Raw genomic sequence first — 27,528 nt, 5'->3', positions numbered from 1 at the left:
CAATAATAGCTCTGTATAATGTAAAGGAATTGGTAGGTTGAATAGAAAGGCGAATTAGTTTGTTTTGTCTTTATTTAAAATTTCATTTCAATGGTAGTATATAACAATAAATAATTCTGATCTCTTTCAGAGATAAGTACACACATATTTATATTATGTAAGTATAGGTATGCATTTTATGATATTTTCTGTACACAAAATAAAACCATTAGCTTTTACCCATAACAATATCACATCGTTAGGTGTGTACTTTCTGTGTGCCCGTTTTTGCTTATTCAATACCTATAAAAATTATGTACTCTTAAAAATGTCCAAACTGTTAACTGATACGATAGAACAAACAATTAGGCAATATACTGAAATTAGCTTCCTTAAAACAATTTCTAATTTTAATCTACCTAAAATGTAAGATCTCTTTAAACGATAAATTAATAAAAATCAAATACGTAGTTACTTATTATACCATCATTAAATATAAAAATATCTTCAGTAACAAGTCGATGGTATCGTTCGCCCCGGTAAGGAATGATAGGACCAAATTTTACCGGTCGCGAACATCAACCATTGAAACATTTTTAAAAACTATTGTTATACACACTTTAGTCTTTCAAAAGGGATAAGATATCCGCCTGACAATGAGATTACGTTAACGGTTAGAATCAGATAGTTTGCCTATGTCAAGATCATGTCTTTTCGACCAACGTCCTACAGCGATATAGGTCTACAAGAAATCATTGACGTAGTAAACTTAGTAACACAGTAATTATTGATTGTACAGATTGTAATATTATAATATATAATAATAACTCTTGTAAGTTATTCTGTATCCTACATACATAAATAGTGGCGACAAAACTATTTATCCCTTGTAACTATTACACTTAATGCAAACCGATTAATTGAATATGTATATTATCAAAATAAAACACATTGCTACCTACGTTATTCGCTATTAATGAATGGATGATCTACCAACTATGAGTTTAGCACAGTCACTCATAGTGATGCGAATAGGGATTGAGTCTTATCGAGATCACTGACTACCACGTTCTACCTACTCTTAATGTGAAAGATGAGAATCATGGGAGGGCTTCATAAATACAATTTGCAGAAAAATATTAAAAAATATAAGATGTTATTTTCTAAATCAAAAGATTGTATAAAGATGAGTTAGTAGCAGTTTTATCGAAAACATATAAAATCATGTGTTACGTTAAAAAAAAATGAAAGCAATTGACTGTAGGTACTGAGGTGCCTACCGTAGCTTTTTTACTTATCAGAAAAATATGCAACTTTTTATTTGATTCTCACCTTTCGCATCACCTATTCATTATTATTGCAATAATTACGATGTAACTTCCAACAGCAACATGGTGCAGTACTAACACCTCGAAATGCATGTCCCCATAGGAATGATTCGTGCAAACTAATGAAATGAACGATGTCTTTCCTACCTACATGTAGCAAAAAATATTGCCTTTTGGCTTTCACATCTTTAAACACTGCATTAATACCAAATACCTATATTTCACAATGTACAACAATACCTCATAAACTCCAAAAACAAAAGTGTAAAAAGCTTTACGCTGCAACAACATCAAAATACCATGTAATTTTTAAGTCATTAATGTTACACAATAAAACAGTAAGTTTTTGCATATACACAATATTGTGGGCAATAATTTTGGATAAGGAACATACCTATCAGTCAAAAAATTATATAATATTAAAAAAAGGTACTAAAACACCGCCTCCGTAAAATCGTTCTAATAATCTTGCTTTTGACGAATTATTATCTTCAACCTTGTTGGGGCTTGGTGAAATAGAACCTAAAGTAGATAACAGTACAAATCCAAATAATACTTAGATATGGTACATAAATCGACGAGTAATTTTGTCACAATTGCTTTTTATAGTCCAGCTCTGACTTATACTCTTAGTACTCGAATGTTGTTGAAGTTGGCACTACCTCCAGCACCATCTGCAGGAAAACTGTTATCTTATCTGAAACAACAAAAAGAATATCTCTGAACAATTTCTCTTCTTATCAATCAGTAGGTATGATGCATCATCATCTTTATAGTAAATCTTACCCATGAACGGCAATGAATAGCCCCACTTGACAAACGGTATGTAGACCAAGAGCCCGGCGAAGATGAAGGCGGTGGCGTACAAGTACTCCCACTGCGGCTTGTCCACGATCGGAGCCACCACCAAGTACGTCGACACCACCAACACCACGTACGGTATTATTATCGGCACCTACAAAATGAGTATACTTGTAGTTTCATACATAAACTGAATGCGGAAATACACAAGATTACTGCTATCACATATGGTACGGTGAATGGTTGCAGTTGTAGAAGTACGACGGCACAAAACGACACGGTTAAATAAAAATAGGTTACTAATGCCTTAATACCTTGTAGGGCCTGGGTGCATGAGGCTTAGTACGCCTCATGACGATCAATGCCAGCATAGCGCCGCCGTAGAAGATCCACGCAGTGAACGAAAAGAAGTCAATCAGCGAGTCGATTGTCCCATACAATACCATGGCCACCGCTATCAGAGACTGAAAGGAAAAGATCTCATTAGTCAAGCGCTTTACGAATACCGATAGCTGAGTGGTATGAAGGGTCGCGGAGTCACAAATATTTGTATGATCCACGAATGCTGTTCCCGAATCTGTGTCTTGTGTATGTGACTTGATTATTTGTGAAACTCTCACTACACAAGGATTTAATCCCTCCATTAAAGAGCCCTCGTCATCTTAGAGTTATGTTTGGGTAGTTTTGTAACGCTATCACGCTTCCACAGCCGCAACAATAATACTCTAAGAGGTATGGGTAGGCCCACAGACTTGTGTTTGCTATCGTTCGTAGATCAGTACTTACGTGGAATATCAATCCAGGAGCCGGCGTGAAGCGGCGAACATGGACATAAGATAGAATATCCAGCAAATGGCCTTCTCGTGACGCTGCGAAGCATAATCTGGAAATAAAAGGTATGTTTAGTTAGATAATTTCAATCAACATACTTATAAAGATGGCTTGTGCTTACACCGAGATACGTTAAGAAAGATAGCTTTGGGATTTAAGGCTTGTTCTTTAAGCCCTTGTTGTTTCGTAGTTGAAGATCTATTAGTTACAAAAATACCACAGTACCTTCCCGCAACAAACAGCGTGCCATTCGCTGATCCGAACGTTGATATAGTGACAGCTAGCGGCATGAGCCAAGCCAAGGGTCCGAGCAGCCGGTTGCCGAATGTGACTGCCACAGCCTCACTGTCCGCCATCTCGCTGACCGACATCACGGCCAGGTACGACACATTCACCAGCGCGTAGCACAGCGTTACCAACGGAATGCCGATTATTATGCTCAGAGGCAAATTTCTGGAATTATAGTAAAGACAACATATTAAATTAGGATTTCCGTTGAGGTCGCTTTTAGTAGCCATATCTTCTAAAGCATTCAACTACAAGGCAAAGGTGACAGCTTAATTTTCAGCTAAATGAAGAAGCAATTATAATTATAAATGATAATACTAGATAAGTGTTACACAATATAACCTAAGTATCGACTGTACCTTAGCCCCTGTGAATTATAGCACTTACTTGGATGGATTTTTAATTTCCTCAGTGACGTAGTTCAGGTTATTCCAACCGTCATATGCCCACAAGCCGGTGTAGAACGCTGTGGCAATGTTGCCAAGCGTCGCGGTGCTACTTGCGAAGTTGGGCTCCTGTAAATGTCGCGTATTACCTGCACCATATCGAACAACCAACCGTCAGTTTTTATACAAAAAATTACAACCCATTATGATATTAAAGGCTACTAATGAAGTTAGGGTTATCAATGAGATGATTTCGTGTTTTAATCGTTGAGCCACTCTAACCGTTACTAACTATTATGTAGCTAATTACGATATATTAACAAAACTTAAGCAAGAATGGTACCTACTCCCTTATACAGGGTGTCACAGAAATGCGTACGACTGTTGTAAAAACTATCCATTTCTATGGAAATTAAGAGGTCTGCCGAAAGTGAAAAGGTCTACCGAAATAAATTTTGTATACCCCGTGTAAACTATTTGGCTTTTTCCCCGAGGAAAGACTATTTTTTCCAAGCATAGTACCGAAAGCGACTTAAAATATAGCTACACTTTCCGTCACTCAAGTCTGCACTTTGTCTCTAAATCCGGAGATACTACGCATTTCTTCTTCAAAATATAGGTCATAGATACATAAATATAATTATGAGTCAAATGTGTATTACGCAATAACCGTTAGTATTAGCATTTGTGACGGAATGATGTCTTAATATTATCATGATAATTGTTAGGGAGCAGGAAAATTAGACAATTTTAGAATTCCAAGATATTTAGTCAAATTACAATAATCAGGTTTCGTATGCGATGATAATTGATGGTTATAAAACCAAATATATTTTATAAAATGTATACCTAATGCTAACTTATAAGCTCCACCTCCCACGATGATAGCTATTGCCACCAGCTTAGCTGCAGTGAAGATGTTCTGAACGTTTGTGGCTAAATTGACGCTGTAGCAATTAACTGCTAATATCATCACTGTAAAAGAAACGTTATAAATAAGTTGTGTATTTATGGCTTCCAGCAGTTGACATTTAATTGACCCTAATCGGCAGTTGAGGTAGGTATAAAGTTATATACCTATCAATTGAATTGGTCAATTTCGATTCATAATCATGCACGCTGTTCATCATTTCAGTTATTATTAGACGTACCAATAGAAATGACCGCGACAAGTTTGACGAGACTGTGTGGAGGTTCACATTCCGACACGAACGGCTCCACGGCGTATTTTGCGAAGCTCAGACATATTATAGCCATCTGTGACGGCTTCAGTACTAATGTCGAGACCTGGAACAAGCAAATTTCCAAATGAGTCCATACAAAATCGTTATTTACATCGACTCTATTTATGATAGAATGTTTGATGTTATTTACCCATGAAAACAAAAACGCTGGAGGTCCTCCGAAAGCATCCATGAAATAGGCGTATTCAGCGCCTGATGACGTGTTCATTGTTCCCAACTCCGCGTACGCCAGCGCTCCTAAAGAACACAATGTTTTTTTTAATATTATTATATAATTAATATTACTTGTAATTCATAAAGCTAGACATTTCCGATTCCCTACTTTAGCATGCAAAGTCAACGATCTATAAAATTCAGTGACACAAATATAGTTCGTATAGTTACAATTGTATATGGCAGCAGAAATGATTACAACGTCTACATAAAAAACTGTTCTATTAATAAGCGATCTCATCAATCAATTTTATTAAATTTGCCGATCGACACACAAGTGCTTGTTGTAGCAGTTAACCAATTGATGATTGAAGTACATCATGAGCGAGTTTCACGTGACTCGTTAGTGACTCGTGTTACTTACCAAGCAATGAAAGCAGGCCACATGCCATCCATATGATGAAGCTTATGCCCACTGAGCCTGTGCGCTCCAGAAGCCCAGAGGGCGAGACGAATATTCCTGAACCTGGAAAAAAGAGTTTATATATGTTTAGTTATGGCCGAAAAATCTTTAATCTTACGTAACAACAAAGAGAACATACAACAGAGATGAAAGCTACGATGCTACAGAGTCTAAAAACAGACATATTTAAATGACAAAAATGAAAATTGTAATGTAATGCTACAAATTTTTAGTTTTATTGACTCCCAGTTCCAAAATGGTAAAATACCTTTTCATTCTGCAAGGCAAGAATTTGAACTTTACGTCATTACGAGAAGTGTAGCCCACTAGCCGGCTACGTGCACGTGAGTTTACTCGTAGCGCTTGGCACATCTCAGTGATATAGCTAGGTGTTGACGTGCGGGCTTAAAATTGTTTTTTCTAGTAATGACGGATGGCTGGCCCGAATCCTAACTAACACTACGAAGTAGCTTCCTCTCATTGAAAAATCTGTGTCATACATTCTCTACTCTATTGGAAAGTTAGAACGAAAATAAAATAAAGTTCAAGTTTGGAATGTCTTTCGTTTAGCTAATAATTATGTGTTAAACGGATGAAAGCGATAAAGGTAAAAATAAGCAGGAAATATTCAAATACATATATCTCAACACTCTAAGAAAATTTAATGCTACGGGATTTTACAGGAAGTAATTTTGTATGCTATTTTGATTAGAATTAATGTGTGACGTAGCTTGCGTAAGTAGATGTTTATCTTCAGCCAGATGCAGATTTTTAGCAGCGGCCAATTAGGTGTGTATTCTGACGTAGTTCATTCGAGTGATTGATATATAATGAAATGATTTCAAGATAAACAACGGTACAGTGATTACGTGTCTATGCTACCGTTTTTTGTTAATGTTCTTTTAATAATAACTATTAAAGCTTTTATTGGCTACCTTTTTTTTCACGTAGCTACTGCATTTATTTAATCTAATTGCAAAATTTAAACGTGACTAAAACAACGCCCGACTGTCACAGTGATACGCAATAACGGTCAGTTAACTTCATTGAATTCGTCCTTAACTAAAGGTAAAGGTGAATGATGACGTCATACCAATCATAGTGCCGACGATTAGAGCCACCCCACTGAAGAGTCCCACCCGTCTCTTGAGGTGAACAGGGTCGTCCGGAGCTGCGTCCGACCCCTCCAACTGTGTAATCCAATAAAACAAAACGATATCATAAACTGGACAGATTTGGTAGGCAGGGATTTGAAATGTTACGGAATTGTGCTGGTTGGGACTGATTTTATTTGGTGATTGACATTTTCAGGTTCATGTTGGTATTGCAGAGTTATTTTGTTCTTATTTTTGCTAAACATGGCCTCAAATGGATAGCATCACAAACTATGAAGTGCAACACGTATCTTCATGGACTCTTTTGCAATCAAAAAGTTGGTTGGTCAATTTTCAGTCATGGTACAATGTAAAAAAGTAAAGCTAAGAAATATAGAAATAGACACCGACTAAAAAAGATGAAAGCCTATCCTGAAATTAAACCAATAAGAAATGTAATTCAAATTTAAGCCCTATCGCTAACTACATAAGTATTTAATTTTAAAATCATATTCTTTGTCAGTCGATAAGGGAATTGCCTTCAACACAAAAGTACCTACTAAGCAAACAGTTAAAGCCATATTGAATTTTCCATTGCTCTCAACAATAAGGTCTTCCTCGGAGACGTTTGCATATAGGATTTTCTCTTTCCAAAAGATTTAATATTTCTAATAAAACCTCAGTAAATATATTCCCAGGGAATATACAACGTTGGAATATACAATTTATGAAACGACTGGGGTCTATTTTGAAATCAATTTCTACATAAAAGTGGAAGTTAAGATCATTACAGTTTTAATAACGATAAAAAGGTTATAAGCAGGATTTATCGATCAATCTTTTCGATATTTTCTCCCTTCCCTCCTTTATTGCAAATTTTTCTTTCTTTTACAAATCCTTCCTATTCATCATCTAAATGCTCCGGGTTTTCTTTCTCATCATGTCATGACACTTCATTCTTCACAATGCTATTTTGATGAACCCTCATTTGTTATTACTTGGTATACCCATAACCCACATGAGCTAAGTTCATTCTCTCGAGTTTTTTGTTAAAGGGCCAAATATTTTTGAGTACCAAATCGACATAGTCTTATGTACACTCATTGTTGGTTCGATGTTTAGATTAACGTTTTAGGAAGTGATAATTAATAAAGGCTCTATAATAAACTTCGTGCTAATCCAAGTAGTGAAAGATTACAAAGCAGAGTCTTGTAGCTAAACAACGCTATGGTAGAGCAGCGTACTATATCATTTCCATCATAAGAACAACAGTTTCACTGCCTGATGGTGCAGGAAAATCGTAATCGTACTATTCATAGGGATTGATATTTATAAAGATCATTGTTGGTTATTCTCCATAGGACTGACGTTTTATAACCAACCAGAATCTAACTAGAATAATCATTGTATGTGGCCCATTTTAAATAAACCTTTCGGCCTTGATTTTTAGTCTTGTTTACCTTGTCTCCTGGGTTGGAGTTGCCGTCGGCGAGCGCACCCGCCGCGCCGTCTTCTGCGTCGCACTCTGCTGCTGAGCACCCGCGCCATACCAGTCCGCCTTCGCGTGCGCTCCCTGTACAACAAAAAATAAGAGATTTAAGAAAAATATGAAATTACTTTTTTTATTCTTCAAACAGACACAGGGGTCATAGCCTCTGTTCTTTGCCTTTATCCTTCCGTTCCTCTTTAGAATGAGATGAAAATCAAGTCTAAAGAGTGTTTAACAATTTAATAAACGAAAGTTATAGTTAAAAAAAAGGTTTTTTTTATTGATTCGAGATTTGAAAACAATGACTCAAGTTTTAAATAACATTGATCGATTAATTAGAAAATTAATAAGTAGAAAAGTGATCGATTCTCGTGCGTAATAGAATTAAAACAGACGGAGAAAATATTAAACTTGAGCATTATGAAATAAAATATGTAACATGATAAACTAAAATCAAGAAATATTAAACAAAAAGCAATTAATAAAGTTAGCAGCCAATAAGTAATTTGGAAAATCACCATGTTTTCACTAATAATAAAATAACCGAAATCGAGTTACACAGAACAAAAATAATGATATGAAAAATATCACAGGATATGTACCATTTTTCTCTTTAGCACCCATTTAAAATTCATAAACGCGTTATTTAAAACCGTTTTATTATTTGTTGATAGTAAATTAGATTATAATCAAAGCATAAAAAAAAATACACTAAACTTTAAAATTTAAAGATAGAAAATCGGAGTTTTATTATCACTACACGGCACTCCGTCCACACGTTATACTTGAAGGACTATTTGCGATAAACTGTTGTATTTTGCAAATGTACATATTATTATGCGGTGAACGATGACACAAAACTCACTTCGTAACACCACTTAAGGAAGATAAATAGAATTCAAATCGCGGAGTAAAACCCCTTATACGCAAATTCGCCGGTAACAAATGTCCTGTTATAATTAAAAACAACTTACATAACTCATAGTCTGTCTATAACTCATTTTAATTATTTACCATGCATTTATAGCCCATTCAACTTCAACAGTAAGCAATTCTATTAAAGTAATGGAACGACATTTACTTTGTGTAAAGTTATTATTTCCCTAGTGACTGAACTGTTATAATGAATAAGTTATTATTGTTACCTAAATATAACCAAGTCAATTTAATATTTTTGGACAACTGGCACCTGGTAATTACGAGTCGACTTCGTTTTTTAATTTGGAGCTACGACAAAGAAACAAATGCCGTAAGTTTCGGTCCGTAGCCTCTTGTTGCCACGAATTGATTATTTTTGTTTAATAATTAATTGTTGAAAGGTGTCTTTAGAGATTTTCAACCTATGCTTGCCGTGTAAATTTTTCAAGGAGCCAGACTTTTATTGATATCAACAACAATTATCTCTCACCTTGTTTTATTTTTTTTTCTGAAAATTATCGTTAGCATAATTTTGCAGTATCATGATCACACATCATTCATGCAATCTTGAAAGTTCCGTTGACTTAGCATGCTAATTTCGGTGATTATCTAAATGTAAAATCGTAGCTTCAGATTTTTAAATTCCATGTAGAAGAAAATCACGAAGAGCCTCAATACAGATATAAATTCGTATTGGTGTCGCTACAAAGTTCTATAATTACTTACAACGTTGTTTTTAACGATAGTTCGAGCGGAAACTTACTAAAGAACAGTTTATTCTCAACAATCAATTTGTTTTTACTTTAAACGTGGATGCCGAAATTAAATTGAGACTTCAACTGTCGTCTAATGTTATTGTTACGTTATTAAAACAAAACACTTGGTATTATAAAACTAAGAAGCTGGCACGCAATCAGAAACACCTAATATAAAATAACAATACGCAGTTACCACGTATTTCGAAATTACTTGATCAAAATAGAATGAATTACAGACCTTCGAATATAAACGAAATTTCTAACGCTAAGACTTGTAATTTCAGCGACACACCCATTGATGTCACAATCGCGATATAAATTTTCTGCAAATATCAGAATCACAGAAATACTTGCCAAAATGCCCACTCAATCAGGGTTAATGAGACTAGTATTGTTACGTAGATCATTATGTGTTGAGATGAAATAAAACTTAAATGATGTAAACTAATTTAAACAATTTCATGGTTTCTTTTCACTTCTATTTTTAATAGTTACAAATGTTACCATTTCTTCGCCTATGTGTTTTTTTACATGTGATTTATTTTGCTCTCCTTGTGTTCAACCATCTGGATTTGGTGTGTACCGGATTGAAGGTTTAATTCAAGCTAATCCCAATGTGACCTTTTCAATGTCACATTGTCTTAGCAATTTAAAGCGTGACTTAACGTTTAATATAGCTTCTCTCTCCTACCCCTATTTGGTACTTACATGATACCGTATCACCACAAAATATTCATGCAATATTTACAAAAATAAATAAAATAGTGGGAATTTCCACGAATCGGACACGTTGCATTCTGACACACGACACATACAATACACATGCAACCAAAATTGATTGTTGTTTCAGTGAACAATAAATGTCAAGTTGATTAAAACTGAAATAAAAAATCGATTCAAGGGCGCCTATTTGGTATTGATTTATGAAGCAAACTGCCAATATCATACACGTGCTAGACATATTATACCAGTCACTTATTGCCTATAGTGAAAATACATCGGTATTGTATCGAAATTTCTTCAGACGTAATTTGAAATAAAATAAAGGACAGATTTAAAGCAATAAAAACTAATACAATGACATGCGGAACATTAAGCGCTTTGCCAATTTCAGTTATTATAATGATTGGGTTTCATCATGCCAAGACTTTTATTAAGGACAGGAAAACGTCCTCTCGGCGCATGCAGGGTTATACCGCATGTGGACCGCATAAACCACTACGGAACGTAACTTGTATACAATATGACGCAAGACACACTTCTGATTCATTTTAATCTAATCTAATGGTATTATGGAGAGACGATTAATGTGTCGATGTCTACAGACCACTCCACACTTGATATCTCGAAAACACAATTGTACTGTTCGTAATACTTCTACATAATCGTTTCCGATACGTAAACAGATACAGTCAATGTTGGATTTTATTGATTGATATGCCGAAAGGATATCGGAAAATTTGGAAAATAACAGCACATGCATTTTTGATTATCATTTTCTAAATTGTAAATTTACGTAAATGCCTATGGCAGGCATGCCACTGAGAAACTAGTTGGAAACTTAATTATGGGACTTTTTTTGCAAATGAGGTTTTATAATAGAGTCGACCTAAATAGCAAGTAACCGTTTAACAAGATGTCGAATTATACATTTATAACATGTAGTTCGTGTCTCAGATTCTGCTAACTCAAGTTCGAGTTTCCATTCTGATGACGCATACAGTTGTATCACATGACACACCGGACACAGTGTAACCAAAACACACGGTGTGCAGAGCATCACGTACACCAGTAGTAGCTAACTACCTATTGTATGATTTACCTCATTTCATTCAAGAATATGTTTCGAAATTCTAATAATAATACAATTTCTCGTTTTAGGCGTTACATCACACAATACAGCTAATAAATGCTCAATTTCTATTAACGTTTTCCTTAGCAAACACATTAGAGGTATTTTTAAAAGTTAATTGGAGCTAATGCATTATATCAATATAAAAAACCCTGTAATTTATTACGAAAAATAAAATTATACACGTATTTCCCAAAGTAGAGCAACATTCGAAGCAAAAGTCTGATTAGTCCAAGTTGGAATCTCCGGTTCGCAAACACGTAGCCAATCCCGAAGGTTATAATAACATAAAGGCAAAGAGCTAACATCATAAAAGCGATGTATATTGAGACATCGTCTTGGTACCCAGCTATATGTGTCTACGTAGCATTCTTGAAATTATAATATATACTTTGTGACTATACTTAAGCTACACTAAGTGGTTTAATATGTAGAGGTATTTAATATATTTGCGTTGCTACGCAAACTTGAACAAAGCTTTGTTTAAATTATTAGTTAGCTCTCACGGTGTGATGAATACAAGTAGTTAGTTATAGGTATGCTGCATCCTTTAAATACTCAGGTAGAGTCTTTCAACATAAGACTCTACTCTTGCGACTCTCTAATGCGACTTTTCCTGCAGATGTTCAGACGCCCTGTTTTTCTTTAGACAGCATTATGTTCTAGTGCCTTACAATATTCAGTTGCTCAAATTATTCAGCAATTATAAAGCGTTCAATTAATTGTGAGCCAAGAACTGAATCAACGAATTTAAATACGGCTTCATTAATTTGTATAAATCAGAGTTGTGCATGCGAGCCACGAAGAACATTATAACATTTAGTTGTTCAAATCGAAATATTCAAACCAATATGAAATAAAAATCTACGTAGGTAATATTTTATTAAGATACTTTGTAAAATTGTTTAGTTTACATATAAATAGCTGGACTTCGCAATGATTTAGACTGTAAAGTAAATGTTTTAGTTAAAATAGACGCCGAGATTTATCTCCAGAATACCCGTATGACGTAAAGCGGGCCTGTCACGAGCTTTGCATCGTAACAGGAAAAAATAAATAACGTGATTCATACAGCGATTTGTTAATGAAAGAAATTATATGTGTTATTATTTACGATAAATATTTAGTAAGTTTTGTTGTGCAAATATTTACATGATTAGGGTAAAACGATAAAAGAAGAGGCGTGACAATATTTTTTTCCTCACTTCACAACATAAGCATGATTGGTTTAGCTACACCTTTAGATGTTTATAAATTGTGGTTAAAGAGCGTAATGGACCTTTCGATATTTACATTTGACACGATAAATTTGAAATAAACGAAGAATCGATCCGACGTAGCAATGAACTTATATGTTTGGGTAAACTTTGAATCTCAACAACAAAACTGTTAGTTTAACATGAATTGTATACTAGACAGTCATTAAGTGGCTGGAAATAAAGTCTAATTAAGTTAGTGCTATTGAACTTGTTAGGTCAATATCATTCTACGAAATTAATTGTCCTTTTTGAGTCACTATAACCTTTGCGTAGCCTGCATGCCTATTACAGTAGTTTTGTTAGCAATGTTGGTTTTGTTAATAGTATTTTTGCTTCTCCGTCTTTTGAAGAGTGCATAGATTAGCGGCGATAACGCTGACTAGTTCTTTTTGTTTTTAGTGCCGCCCAGCAAGGGTCTTGCACACATAAAAAAAGTCCGGCATCCATCCTTTTTGAATAACTGACCCTAGTTTGAACAGGATCCAACCTCTCATCCAAATAACAGCTGTTATTGTGTGAATTAATTAATCCCCCATACAAATTAATAGCTTCAAACAAAGTTTAATCTATTCCAACTTCTTTGTTGTTTGGAAACCGTAGGTTGTATAAGGTATTAATCCAATGATAAAATACCTTTTCATTTATATAGCTATGTATTTTACTATGTGCGAAACTACAATACACTAGCCAGTAAAAGCTGTCAATGATAATGATCAATTTATGACGAATGAGCTAACAACTTCGACCTTGTCGGCTTGCTACGGGAATCAATTTTTACTATTAGCCGATACCAGTCATGTGCTTAACAACGTATTTACGAACTGATATTACCTACAATTGCTTAGAAAGTGCATTTATACAAAACCGCCGAAGTACTTCAACAGTCAATTAAATTGTCATTCAAAGAGCGGAGTTAAGGACATCTTAATTTTAGCTGCATTGGAAATAAAGATAGTTTGCTCTATAACAAAGGGATTTTATTAGAAGAGTAAACATGTAAGAAAATTAATAACAGCAGTAATCTTCAGGTTTTGGTTAGGAGATAAATGTTTTTGTTGGTTAGTATAGAAAAATCTCAGCAAAATTCACCTTTTAGTCACATTCATACAAGTTTAATCCAAATGGGATAATGGGTGTTATTATTGTTAGCGCGATTTACTCCTCAGCCGTATTCTGAGGGCATTTTAGAGGCCATTTATTAGAACACGTTGCCACTGCAAATATTATGAGACAATCGACGATATTATTATATTTCACGATCCAAGAATTCTTAGCAAAGTATTCTACATACTTCGATTGTAGGTGCTGGCGCTAGCCAAAGCATACTGCAAGAATTTTATACACAATTCATGCTCTCTTTTCAAAATATTATTTGTTACACACCTGCGTGGAGATGAATGATAACATTAGCCTACAGACTAAATGATAATAAAACTTAGTAAGTGTCATCTGAAATAATCATCTATATAGATTAAACAAGGATGCAGTGAAGGTGCAGTAAGATGTTGTTTATTTTGTTGCTAATGATTGAACTCTGTACAATATAATAGAATCATAGTAAACCTTCGTCTGTGAATACGAGTACTGGGCCGTATGTGCCATTCTGCTTTTCGTTGTTGTGTGTGTGCGCGGGCGCATGTACTGAGCTACGCAGCAGGGCGGCGAGTTTGTCACGCATCGCATCGCACATGCGCCTAGCGCACCCTGACAGCTCCCGACGCGGCGCCGGCGCCGACGCTTATTCACTGCGACTATATCAGCTCGCGACTTCGCCGAGCCAAAACCCAAACGTTTTCTAAATTCAAAATAACACGTATTACTAAATCGTTACACACCTACGTGTATGCGTCTTAATTCAATGTCATACAGATTGAGACTGCACTTATTCGTAGCACGCCCGGATCTCAAAGTCGATATCGCACAACACAATCGTACTTATGTGACGGAACAGTTATTACGAACACGTATATTGCTTACGTCCACAACACGACCTTTGGTACACGACCACGAGGAAGTTACAATTTTTTTTAAACACTGAATTGACTGAAACTTAACAAACTTGTAACTAATTTAAACTATTATCACAACTGGAATTGACAATCAAAATTTAAATGATATAAAAATATATTTTTTACAAATAAACGACGTATAAACTTAAAAAGTTTTAGACGCTAGAGAGATGTGAGCTGAGAACAGTTGCTCGGGGCAAACTGTCTATTCCGGGCTCGAGCGAGCACGTGGGCGCCGCCCGCCCTGCCGCCGCCGCCGCCGCGCGCCCGCCCACCGATCAATGGCCACGAGATTTGATATCTCGCCGTTCCCACATTTCTGTACGTGTCACAATAATGACCATTTATGTAAACAATACGTTTTTGTTTTAGCTCCATTCATGATAACCTAAATAAATAAACTTTGTTCCTACATATTATTTAGTAGATAGTACAAATATTCATGATAGTACTGATATAATTGATTAGCCTAATGAATATACGTAGGTACATATCGTACACTCTATTTAAAAGTAATGTCCTGTAGGCAAATACAATACCTATTTAAAATTGTACTTGTAAAAATGTTCGTATATATTCCATTTTTCGCAGAGTTAAAAAAAACAGAATTAAAATAAATATAAGAAGATGAGATAACAAAAACACAAATATTGAAGTGCTGGGCTATACTTATATTATTCTGTTTGTGAAAAAACAAGTTGGAAGGAAAGAAATCCATTTGAGTTTCTGTCCCGGCGCTGATGACGCAATAAAGTGCGCGTATTGCGGCCCGTCCGCCACGCAAATAAACCCTATTGTAAGGATTCAATACAAGCAATTCGTGTTCACTTGTTCACTGCAACACCGAATCATCACATAAATTGAAAAGTCTTATCGCTCGCGTATAAAAATATACCAACCAATAGCGAAACGTGGCGCTTATAATATACACGCGAGTAATTAATTTACTTGAAGGTGAAACTGAACAGTAAATTATATTTTTCACTATCAAAATATTATTTTGAAAATAAACTTCAATGAATTTCCTGTTACAATTTCAACAAATGGGAAAAAAAGATAAACTTGCTTCACTTGCTCGGCGTTTCAAGAGACGTCGCGGTATAAGGTTGTTCTCGAGATAAAATTTCATTTTAATTGGCCTTGTTTAATGAAGATAATTAAAAAGCATTATTCACAGCTAGTGCTTATTAAGTCGAAAGTATCAAATAACCAAGTATCATATACCTTACCTACGAAGCTACGCGGAATCTTTAAGGATCACTCCAGTTTTATCTCTCCGTAAACATTACGTAGGTAATAAACTTTGGAGAAATATTTCGAATACTCTATAAATGTTCGCTAGAATACGTGATGAATGTTTTCTGGTAATGCTGTTTATTTTGCTTTATCCCAGCCTCTAAATCTGTCTGACAGCGCACCCAGGTTAAAATGTTATGCGTTAAAAAAGAACTGTTTTAAATATTCAATGGCCGTTGATATAAATCTTAACAGAAACAAAGCTTATTTTGCCGATTCTTTGGCACACGTTACAATTATAACAAATACCAGCTGAGTGCCATGCGTCTTATTGCAGACCTGCGCAAATAAACTGCACTCGTAGCACGTACTTTTGTTGAACTTTAGACCTTAGTGCGTAGTGATAGAGTGGATGTAGTTGTTTTATAACGGAAAATAATCATTGTCATTTACTATGTATCGTCCAAATTAATAAAATAGCCATCTAACTGAGCTGTATCGACAGGATGTGTTTTAAAAATAAACGTAGTGTACGCAATCATATCGTCTACTTTTTAAGTAACGTTTTTATAGGTATGGTTGACAGCTGAACTGACTTAAAAGTATTTTCTATAGACTTTTAAAACTCTAAAACAACTGTTATAGATGACGAAATTAAGTTATTTATGATGTTTCTAATCGTTCTCTCTTCATACAGTTATATTTTCACGAACTATCGAGGGAGTTACGCTTCTGTTTTCACATCTATTAAATGCTGAGATTTTTATCAGAAGTCGGTAATTACTGTAACACAGACTCTATAGATACGAATGAAAGCCTCCTTATTCTCATAAGGTCGCAGAATATCAACAACAACGATTTATATGACGAGCTCGTTAATTAGTTTAATTATCAAGTAGGTAGATGCATAATGATTATGTTAATAATGCACGGATTCATAATTTGTGAATAAATAACTTGGCATTTAACCAATGTTTATATAGCGAATCAATTTAACTGTCATAATGTTACGATTGAATACGACCTCTGATATTTCTGTATCATTATATTTGTGGGCGAAAACGTTTCATGAAAATAGATTGTCAATTTTACGGAATCTGTTTGCTAGCATAATACTACATAATATTCAAAAGAATTCAACGCGAACTCGGAAAGCGAAACTGAAAACAAATAAAAGTGTCACATTTAAGCACTTGTGCGTCACGAAGTTACAAATGTGACAATCGATGCGTATATATAAATGTAATGTAGACTTTGGATATTTGAAATTGTTGTCAGACGAGAGAGGTTAGTGAACCTTAGCTACCACTGAAACTCAGACAACGCGTCGCCTACGTCCTGTACGCCCTTCAAACGACCTTCCAAGTTTCATCCTGAAAACAACCATGGAACGAGCATTCTTGTCTACCGACTTTGATCTTATAAGTGAGCAAGAAAGTTACATTCGTTTTTTTTACCGATATTAAGTAAATCAATGGTATTTTCTTAAGATTCAAGACAACCAAAACAAAGTCGTATTTTCTACCAAAACGGCCTCCAATCGCAGATCTTCGAATTTCTTCTCTCTAACTACAATACACTTACAAGAAATGCTTTTGGTAGTTTCTAGTTGAGGAGAAATTGTTTTAGCGTGATCCTTCAATGATTGGTGACATGGTTACCCCTGATACAGAAATCCTAGAGATTATGACATGTTTTCGATGCTTAGAGCTAGAGCGAAAATCCTTGCTAGTCAATGCTTTAAAACATATGTTGAACGAATTGAGGATGATCTTAAGCTCAACATAAAAGCTTTTTGGCGATATACTAAAAGCAAACGCGTCACTAATAGTGTTCCCAGTCGCATGTATTATCAGGATCAGGTTAGCAGCTCAGGTTGTGACACCGTTAACCTTTTTGCACAATACTTCTCTTCGGTTTATAGCTCTGGCACAACAAGTAGTCACCTCCCGGACTCTCAACAGACAAACTTCTCAATTATTGAATTTCAAATAGAAAAGAGTGATTTACTGAATAAGCTTAAACAAATCGATCTTTCTAAAAATGGTGGTTTTGATGGTATTCCCCCAGTTTTTATTCGTATGTGTGCTTCTGCTTTGGTCAATCCGCTGCATATAATTTTTAACAAGTCGTTGCAAGAAGGTATTTTTCCACAGTTATGGAAGATAGCGAAGGTTACGCCGATACATAAGTCCGGGGACAGGGGGATATCACAAATTACCGCCCAATATGTGTTCTTAACTGTTTTGCTAAAATATTTGAAGGCTATGCTTACAAACACATATACAGCCACTTCAAACACATGCTGAGTCCAAAACAACACGGATTTGTTGCAGGCCGTTCTACCAACTCCAATCTCCTGTATTACACCAACTATATCTGCGAATCCTTTAACTATAAAGCCCAAGTGGACTCGATCTATACAGATTTCTCTAAAGCCTTTGACCGCGTTGATCATTTAGCACTACTTGCAAAAGCTCAAGGCATAGGAATACATGGAAATTTGTACAGATGGCTCACGTCTTACTTATTGAATCGTTCGCAGTTGGTTACACTTAGTGGTTACGACTCCATTCCATACTTGGCAACATCCGGCGTGCCTCAGGGCTCAAATCTAGGCCCACTTTTATTCTTGATATTTGTCAATGATTTATTAAACAGCATTAAATGTGAATGCTTAGCTTATGCTGATGATATAAAAATATTTAATCGAATAACCGATCACCAAGATTGTGAACTTCTCCAGACAGATATTAACACAATCGTAAACTGGTGTGACAGAAATTTCATGTCATTAAACATCAAAAAATGTCAGGTTATTACATTTACCAAAAAGAAAAAACATACATTGAATCACAATTACTACATTCATAACACTGTTATAGAAAGGGTCACGGAAATTCGCGATTTAGGAGTAACTTTTGATTCCTCTTTGTCTTTTAGACCACACTATGATAATATATGCAGCAAAGCTCACCGCATGCTATCGTTTATTTTTCGAACCGCTAAACCTTTTAAACATTCGAGCTCTATGATAGTCTTATACTCCTGTTTGGTAAGAAGTATTTTAGAGTACTGTTCACCCATATGGACACCAATTTATAACACACACATAGATCGTATAGAGGCAATACAGAGACGGTTCGTTAGAGCTCTCTGCTCTAAATGTGGGCTAAGGCGTAAAATACCAGACTATGTTGATAGACTTCGCAACTTTTCTTTGGCAACGTTAGAGAGTAGGAGATGGATGGGCGACTTGTGCACCCTTCATAAAATTGTGAATGGCTCAATGGATGGCTACCTTCTTGAAAAACTATACATTAAAACACCAACTCGATCTGTACGTGTTCCACAACTGTTTAGTATTCCTGCAAGCAACAACAATGTATCTCAGAATAACCCATTGCATAGAATGTGTAAGAACTATAACGCTATCTGCTCACAAACCGATATTTTTCATGATAAATTAAGTGCATTCAAATCTTTTCTCTCTCATTACAAGAAAATGTAACTTTAGTAATCCACCAAATTGTTAACTTACCGCTATTCGGCTTATTGTTTATGTTCAGTTGTAATTTAACCTTAATTAGTCATAAGGGTTACCTTAATTTTTAGTAAAACGAAGCATTGTTTATTATAAGTGTCGTGTACAGTTGTAATCGGATTTCAGGTTCACTCATAGTTTGTTATGAAGATCTTTTCTTATTTTTTGTACTATATTAATCTGTTATCTGTATCTGTACCTATTGAAATAAAATAAAATAAAAATAAAATAAAATAATAAGCATAATCCTGCATTGAACTTAATTTCTAGAACTTAATTAAACCAAGAAATATCTACACCATTTTACATCTTAAGTAATGAATGAAAATTGTTCGAACCATTACTCTACGTCCCTTAAGTAAGTATTTTGAGTATGACGTAAAACGTTCAAGCTATTTTAAGTTCAGATTTGTATTTGATACGCTTGTCGTTTAACAATTAATTAAGAAATAAATAAAGCACGTGATCACAATCACTAAAATAATTCATGGCATTTATAGAATGACGGCTGTGCTCTCTGTATTGCTAAAAACTTCAATTAAACCTTCAAGGGTACTAACAAAACAATTAGTTAATAATACCTTCAAGAATTCCTACAATTAACTGTGATCCTACTGTCATCGTAGAGTACAGTACGCCGATGTGACTTGGCACTTCGGAAATTAGATAAAAGTTTGTCAGAGCGAGATCAGATTGTACAAGCTAGCTGTCTGAAACAGAGACATCGATATTTTGTAGCTCTTTCCCGGCGTGCAAAATTACATCGGCCGCACTGTAATATTGTTACTGGTGTGAAAGAGAGATGCCGCTCTACGCCGTGTATTGCACCGTCACGCTTTTACAACAATAATAATATTACTCCAAGACGTTTTCTTAAAACCATGGAATCATTAGTCAAAGGTAAAACCCACAACAGTAATTAATTGATCGCTGAATGGAATTTGCGTAAAAAATGTTTAGAAATGTTAACAATATTTTCACAAAAATCTGCATGCTTATTTAGGCAGGTAACACGTGCCGTCTTAATGATTGCAGTTTCCAAGTTCTTGTTTGGTTAGAAATGCTTGGTCAGGTTTACGTGACTAATGCTAATAAAAACAATTGACGTATTGAATCAGCACTTTCAAACGGAACCTACATCAATAATCAATTCTAGGCAGATCTAAGTACCTATCTATACATTCCATTATAGGATATTAATACATACGCCATATGCAATAACTGAGCATTAATATTATATGCTACACGATCGTTGAAGCTAATTACAGGGCCCGGTCAACATGCAGTATATTTAATTCCTCATTCAAAATTACTTTCTGAAGTACAATAATTAAATTACTGATAACTGCTAGTGGCAAAACCTTACGTTTTTTTTACCAAAATTCATCGACTATTTTTGTTTTTACAGGCCGTGTAATTTAGGATACCAATGGTTTCCGCTAAAAAAAGACTTCAAAATTAGAATAGTCGTCAATTTCGAGAAATTATTTAAGGCTACGCTTAAACGCTTAAATTTTTAGAGCTACGTCACCAGGTGTTTTCACCGACATAAACCAAAAATATTTATTTTGCTATTGCATAAAACGTTCACCGCTTGCCACTTACAGAGCTTATTATAAAACCAGAATAACATTTTCTTGAGAAACTAGATAGAGACGAAATGAAGTCATAGAACAGAAATTCAATTCGCAATTCAATAAATGCCGTGCTCTACTGGGAAACAAAATCAATTTCCTTTCAAAGGGAAATCACTGAAATTCTAAAAGATATAAAAAGTTCAGCGAAAAAATTCCAGGGCTTTTAAATATCAGGCATATTCCTTGAAATCTAAATAATAAGGAAAATATCATTAGGTTCTGTACATTGATAAGAAGCCACTTATTAAAACTTGTGAATAAGTAGACTTCTGAAAATCGATGACAACATCCAATACGTACCTATGTATGTTATTTGTGTACTCATACAGGGAAACTACATTTAGATACTGAGGTGAAATTGAAAGAAAGCAGCTACATTATCGCTTGTTATAAAATCAAGGTACAACCGTAAAACGGGACTAACGACAGCAATAATATGCAACTACATACGCATTGTTCTGCTTTTAAAACATACGTTTACTGAACTTGATATCAAAACCGTTGTAACTGGGTGTATTTTCATCCTATAAAACGACTGGCCGATTTTAAACCAACGTTCACAAAATCCTAAATAAGGTTTACATACTCTAAACTTCTTGCCCATCTCAATTTGGGGAGATATATAGCACAGAGATCCGTATTATAATTAGACGCGACGGTCAGTTATTCTGAGATTGCGAACGATGTCATGTGACATGGCCTACAGCATGAGCCTGCTATCTGGAAGCATTGCGTTAGAACTCGTAAAACTAACAATACCACGCTCTAAACAAGTATTTTCGCGTTCATTACTAATGTAACAAAGTTTTCCGCTCGTACAATAAAGGGTTCATACTCAAACCAATTAATAAAGAGTCGCTATGGCAAATAATTGTCTATGAAACACTCGCTTCATACATCATGACCCTAACAAGTATTAGTAACGAGCTGCGACCAACTCAAGGTCGACTCACCATTATTGTAATTTATTGTGAAGATTTTATCTCAACTTTAAAGTTTCTAGATAGACCGGAGAATCTTTGAGAGCATCAAGAGAGCGAAATCAACTTGGTACTAATCAATATATTCCACGCATGCGTCACAATGACTTTTAAACGTCTTCGAGTATTGGAGTCCGTTGGACGTGTACTGAAAGTTAAAAAAATGAAAAAAAAGGAAAAAATGAAGAAGTAAATTTATTAGAAAACTAAAATTATAGCGTCTCTTGTGTAAAACTTTGAATAATTTCAATCGCGTAAACCCTAACCTAAGAGATTGGAATGCCCTTCATCCAAGGTCACTGCGGTTGGTAGCAGCCATGTATCAGCGCAAAAAGATACATTCAATGTACAACTGACAGCTTTTCGTAGAACTATTCATTAATGACTTGTGATTTCAGTTTTACAAACAGCTGAACATAGCATTTTGTATTTTTGAGTAATAGCCCTTTCCCAAATTTAAAATAGATTGGTTGTTTGACTTGGTCAGTTTAACAAGTTATTTCTAGATATAAATATCTAGACAAAAAACAAAAAGACTGCAATTTTTATTCCACACGGGTATCGAACTGGCACACGAACGAAAACATAAGATTTTACTTTTCCAAATTACAATGTAATCAACTATTCATTTTTTTTTTAAATTCTTTCATATTGAAACAAAAGACTAGCATACATACTTATAATGACTTCAAATTATGAAGAACGCCTCTCTTCTTTGAATATATTAATTTTAGGTTGTACTAGCTGACCCGATAAACGTTATTCAGCCATAATTATTCGTAAATTGTTTTATTTTTATATATTCGTATTCGTATAACATCTATAGTGAAGAAGTCTTTTGCCTAGTATTATAGGAGAGTGGCAGAATAAAGCTATAAAAATGAACTGTAAATAGCTCGCATCAAACGACTCTACATTACTCTCGTACTAAAGACATCTTCACATGCAAGAGAAAATCTTCACACATAAAACTGAACCACTTAGCTCTTGTACATAAAGTTTATATTTGTATGATAAGTCTCAACATGATACTCATAAGCCTTTGCAACTTCAGTTCCAGATTTACAGAGATACAGAGCTAAGCCCGATGGACAGATTATGAAACAAAGATACAAGTTTCCAACGAGCACTAAGTAGGTACAAGTAGGAAGTAAATGTGGCCTTGACACTTTACAGAGAGACATTTACTGAATTTATTATTATAACATAAGTACCAAGTAAAGTGAAACACGTAATAAACATTTTCTGCTCTACGTAGAGTCGCTTAGGGGTACACCTTATATTATCTTGGAGTATTGAGCGGCAAATTAACCTTAGCAAGGGACTATGTGTACAAAAAGGTTTTAATAGAAATATAATCCTGTATCGACCTTAATGCTTGACTAACGCTTCCTCATAGCATTGATATCGTTATCAATTTTATCAATACGTATTATAGTTGTAAATTTTATTGCTTGATTTGTATTAATACATTTTGGTTATCTACGGTTTTAGGGTTTCATATCGAAGTGTACGAGTCCCTATTAATGAGACATCGCTGTCTGTCCGTCACCGGCCGTTTTTCAGGAACCGTGATGGATGGACAGTTGAAATTTTCACAGATGATATACTCGTATTTCTGTTGGCGTTATAACAACAAATACTAATAATAAGAATGGAGATTAATCAGTTCTATAGTCACAAATTTGTCAGCCACAAACAATTTGTGGGTATGAATTCATCTGTTACGCAACTGATTTTTTTAGACTCTTTTTACGGAATCCTCATTTTAGCGAGTCCGACTCGCTCTTTACATGTTTTATTACTACGATGAATTGGTATTTTAACAGCTATCAGGATTATAAAGCAATATTAATAAAATTTATACTTCAATGACCCCCAAATGATAACTATACCGTTTGATTGAAAAACCCGACATTAGCCGCTGGGGACTTTGGTAACAGGAAATTAGATTTACGGTTTTGCGCACTAGGTATACCTGAGACAACTAACATACGACAGACTTACATTTAACTTCGGCATAAAACCAAATCAAGGTCATAAGACCTTCAATTTCCCTAAACGTAAGCAACCATCGAAAGTGGATTGAAAAAGGTTTTAATGGGGACTACGTGCCTCTTTAAATAGCTGATCTAATAGAAATGGTTTGTATCCACAGCTGCGGTCACTAGGATAAACCTTCGAAACATTAAATAAAGAGATAGATTGCCAACGAAATGAGGTGCTGGCTAAATTTATGTAAAACAATGTCCAAAGTCCCTACCCAGAATACGCCCGTGTAATCAATATTTTTCACCTCTTCAGCAAAATTGGAATACGTAGCTTAGCCATTTTCTGTAAGTTCATCATTATACCCAAGCCACGTGTAATTGAAAGATCGAGACATCGATATGTATATGAAAACAATAGTGATAAATAATTGTTATTTAGCGACGATGCCCATTTGGCTCGGGTTCCGTTGTAACGTGACCAACAGACATATAAGTACTGTTTATTAGGCGGCGAATAAAAGTACCAAATCATTTATGATCACGCTAGTCATAACACTCTATTAATAAGTAGTTTCATTGCTTGTGTGATAGCAAACAGTTTTAAATTGTAACGACATTAATTTTATGCACAAATGTCCTTGAATTTAAAGATATAATATGTAACATATCTTTTAGATAAGATATTTTCAAGAAAATTATTGAAAATAAAAATTGTGCCGTTCAGAAATAAATTCAGGCAATATTTATGGCTCTACAATCTGTCCAATAAAATATCAGTGATTCATAGTTTATAGATTATTATCTACTGACAGTTTCATGACCATTTAATTTTGTGTTCACTTTATCTTATCTTCTATTATACCGAGAAAAGCGTAGGTTCGAGTACATTGTCGGATTCCTTAAAACAGGTAAAATATCAAGTACCTATTTAGGAAAATCGTAAATTTTCAGTCCGTATTTATAATCGTAACGAATCAGCATTGTATCGTAATGAAAACCATGACAACAGACCAATTGGGGCAATGACCACACCGTACGTAGGAATGTCGATGCTCAAAACGAACGAGTGACAGACGATGTCAATTTATTTGAAGAGCCAATAATGTGAGGATCCTTTTCAATTGATAAAAGTTGCTGTCATTACAATACTGTACCACAAAATTATATGTCACAATTACTTACTGCAAATAAATTGCAGACATCCTTATAAACCCTGAAATAAGCCTTCATAGGTGAATTTAAAAGAGTCTGACCTGAAAATTTATTTTGTCGCGCCAGAGCAACTGCCTTCTTCTTTCGTCTTGTCAATGGAAAACAAAACTACGTTATAAAAAAGTTCTCACTTTCTTTTCCTGATAAGTTACTGCTATAATGTAGGAATGTACCTCGCATCAGCTCTACCTCGCACGCCCTTCAGTATACTGAAGATGGTCATTAATATTACATTATTTTAAGGCAGATTCTTATCTTAATAAGCGTGATTAGTACAAGAGATATTGAAAAAGGACCGCTGAAGCCTAGGACTAGCCTTAAGAAAACTCTACCTCATGAAAACAGCTTTTCGGACGCGTTTTCGCTATTATATCGCTATTTAACTTTTATTTATTTTCACAGAGTACGGACAATAACACATGCCGTGGAAAATACCTTCCTCTACCTTTTTGTAAGAGCTGCATAAGTAAGTATAATAGAGAGATACAGAGAACGTAACAAAGGAATAATTACCCAAAATATTTTAAATTTGTTTAGGCAAATGAGGCATCATGACCAGTTCTTTCAAACTCCTCAACTTTATAGGAAAGTTTTGCCCGCGACTTCGTCGTAATTACATCCATTTGCACAGTAATACCATGACAACTTGCAATAAGGCAAAAAGCTGACAGGTATTAAAACTGAATCGTAAATAATATTTGCAATTAAAAATTAGATACTACATCCGACCTCACAACATTTTTCATCATCATAAAATTATAGTAAGAATATAGCTATTTGCTGTCCAGAATGATTACTAACATAACTCTTCGGCCTATTTTCACAGAACTAAACGAAAGTTCTAAGTATCGGTTTATTTTAAAACTTGTAATTTTATGAATCAGTAAAATTACATGTTCTTTCATGTATTGCGTGTGCCCTTTCCGTACCATTTTTTTTTTTACAACACTTTATCTCTATCTCTAGGAAAATTGTTGCTTTTTAAAGTCTCATATGATTGTTTAAACAGCTTTCTTAGCTTTCTTTGAAACCATTTTACTTAATTTTCTATCATAAAACACTGAACTGGACACGGTTATCTCTTGACCGACGTTAGATATTGATTTATTTGTAAGTTTGTCTGTCCCAATTTCAGGTAACTCATATCTATAGCGGAACATGATCTCTCCTTATTATTATGCCTGTCTTTGCGGTTGACTTTGACCTTCGCTGAAGTTCTACGAGAACCTTTATTTAGAGTAATTTGTTTTATAAGACTAACGAAGACTGACGGCTTTTAAAATAGGATGTAACGCCGTCGTGATACAAAGGAGTTTTGATACGAGTATTTTGTAGCATTTTAGTTACTAAATATAATATTACAATATTTAACCTTAATAGAGATAAAGTTTCAGAAAAAAATGCATTTTTATCTTATCGACCAGTACCTATTCTGAAAGTTATAATTACTTTACAGTTGACAAAATAATGAGAGTTTCGCAAAAACCCTCTTAAGAAAGACTTTTTTTAAATGGATTCCACTGATTGAGAGGAATCGTAAAAGGAAGGATATAGTTTTAAAAACCTAAGTGCTAGCTCTATTTTTATCTCCTTTTTCTTTACTTTTTCTGATTTCCTAGTGGCAGTATAACGGCAACACAAAAAATTTAACGAGATTTTCCTGTTTATCGAAAAATTATAATTAACTATTAAAAAAAATGTAGGCACTCAGGATATTTATTGAAAATAATTAAATTATATTCAAGCTTAGCCTTAAAATTGCATAATTTCATGAAAAAGTTGTAACTAAGTAAAAACATTTTGGCTTTCATTAAAATAACCTGTGCAATTAGACCTCTACCAGGAATCGTGAAACACAACTACGATAAATTGTCGTGAAACACTCAGGTATATCGCCCACTGAATTTCATATACAAGGAAAGAGATGCCTTGTTTGAAATTAAAAGTAAATAAATGTATGGAAGACTCACCATTACATGCATTCCCTGGCGGCTGTTCATGGTGATGCATTGCTCGAAGCACCGTGTTACGTGTGAAGGATCGCGCCCTTTCATGTCACAAGCAAGACTGAATTTT

At 34.8% G+C, this 27,528-nt stretch overlaps 1 protein-coding gene across 3 annotated transcripts; it reads right to left on the bottom strand.

Moving 5' to 3' along the window:
• Positions 1 to 54: 54 nt before the first annotated feature.
• Positions 55 to 27,528, bottom strand: LOC113492610 (b(0,+)-type amino acid transporter 1-like). 3 transcript variants are annotated; one of them, XM_026870147.1, is made up of 14 exons: positions 14,711 to 15,058; positions 14,407 to 14,638; positions 8,028 to 8,140; positions 6,567 to 6,663; positions 5,435 to 5,536; positions 4,988 to 5,094; positions 4,765 to 4,900; positions 4,463 to 4,588; positions 3,615 to 3,762; positions 3,165 to 3,392; positions 2,895 to 2,991; positions 2,423 to 2,572; positions 2,094 to 2,262; positions 55 to 2,004 (listed from the first exon to the last, which is right to left on the bottom strand). In XM_026870147.1, the coding sequence occupies exons 2-14, from the start codon at positions 14,531 to 14,533 to the stop codon at positions 1,937 to 1,939; spliced, it is 1,668 nt and encodes a 555-aa protein (XP_026725948.1). In that variant the 5' UTR covers positions 14,534 to 14,638; positions 14,711 to 15,058; the 3' UTR covers positions 55 to 1,936. The 3 variants fall into 3 exon arrangements, with proteins under 3 accessions (XP_026725948.1, XP_026725950.1, XP_026725951.1); XM_026870149.1 differs by lacking the exons at positions 14,407 to 14,638; positions 14,711 to 15,058 and adding an exon at positions 27,423 to 27,528; XM_026870150.1 differs by lacking the exons at positions 14,407 to 14,638; positions 14,711 to 15,058 and adding an exon at positions 8,659 to 8,934.

The sequence above is a fragment of the Trichoplusia ni genome, chromosome 4 (assembly GCF_003590095.1).
Source record: "Trichoplusia ni isolate ovarian cell line Hi5 chromosome 4, tn1, whole genome shotgun sequence".
NCBI classification, from domain to species: Eukaryota; Metazoa; Arthropoda; class Insecta; order Lepidoptera; family Noctuidae; genus Trichoplusia; species Trichoplusia ni.
Note: the sequence above shows the minus strand (reverse complement) of the source record. Positions and strands in the feature narration are given on the sequence as shown.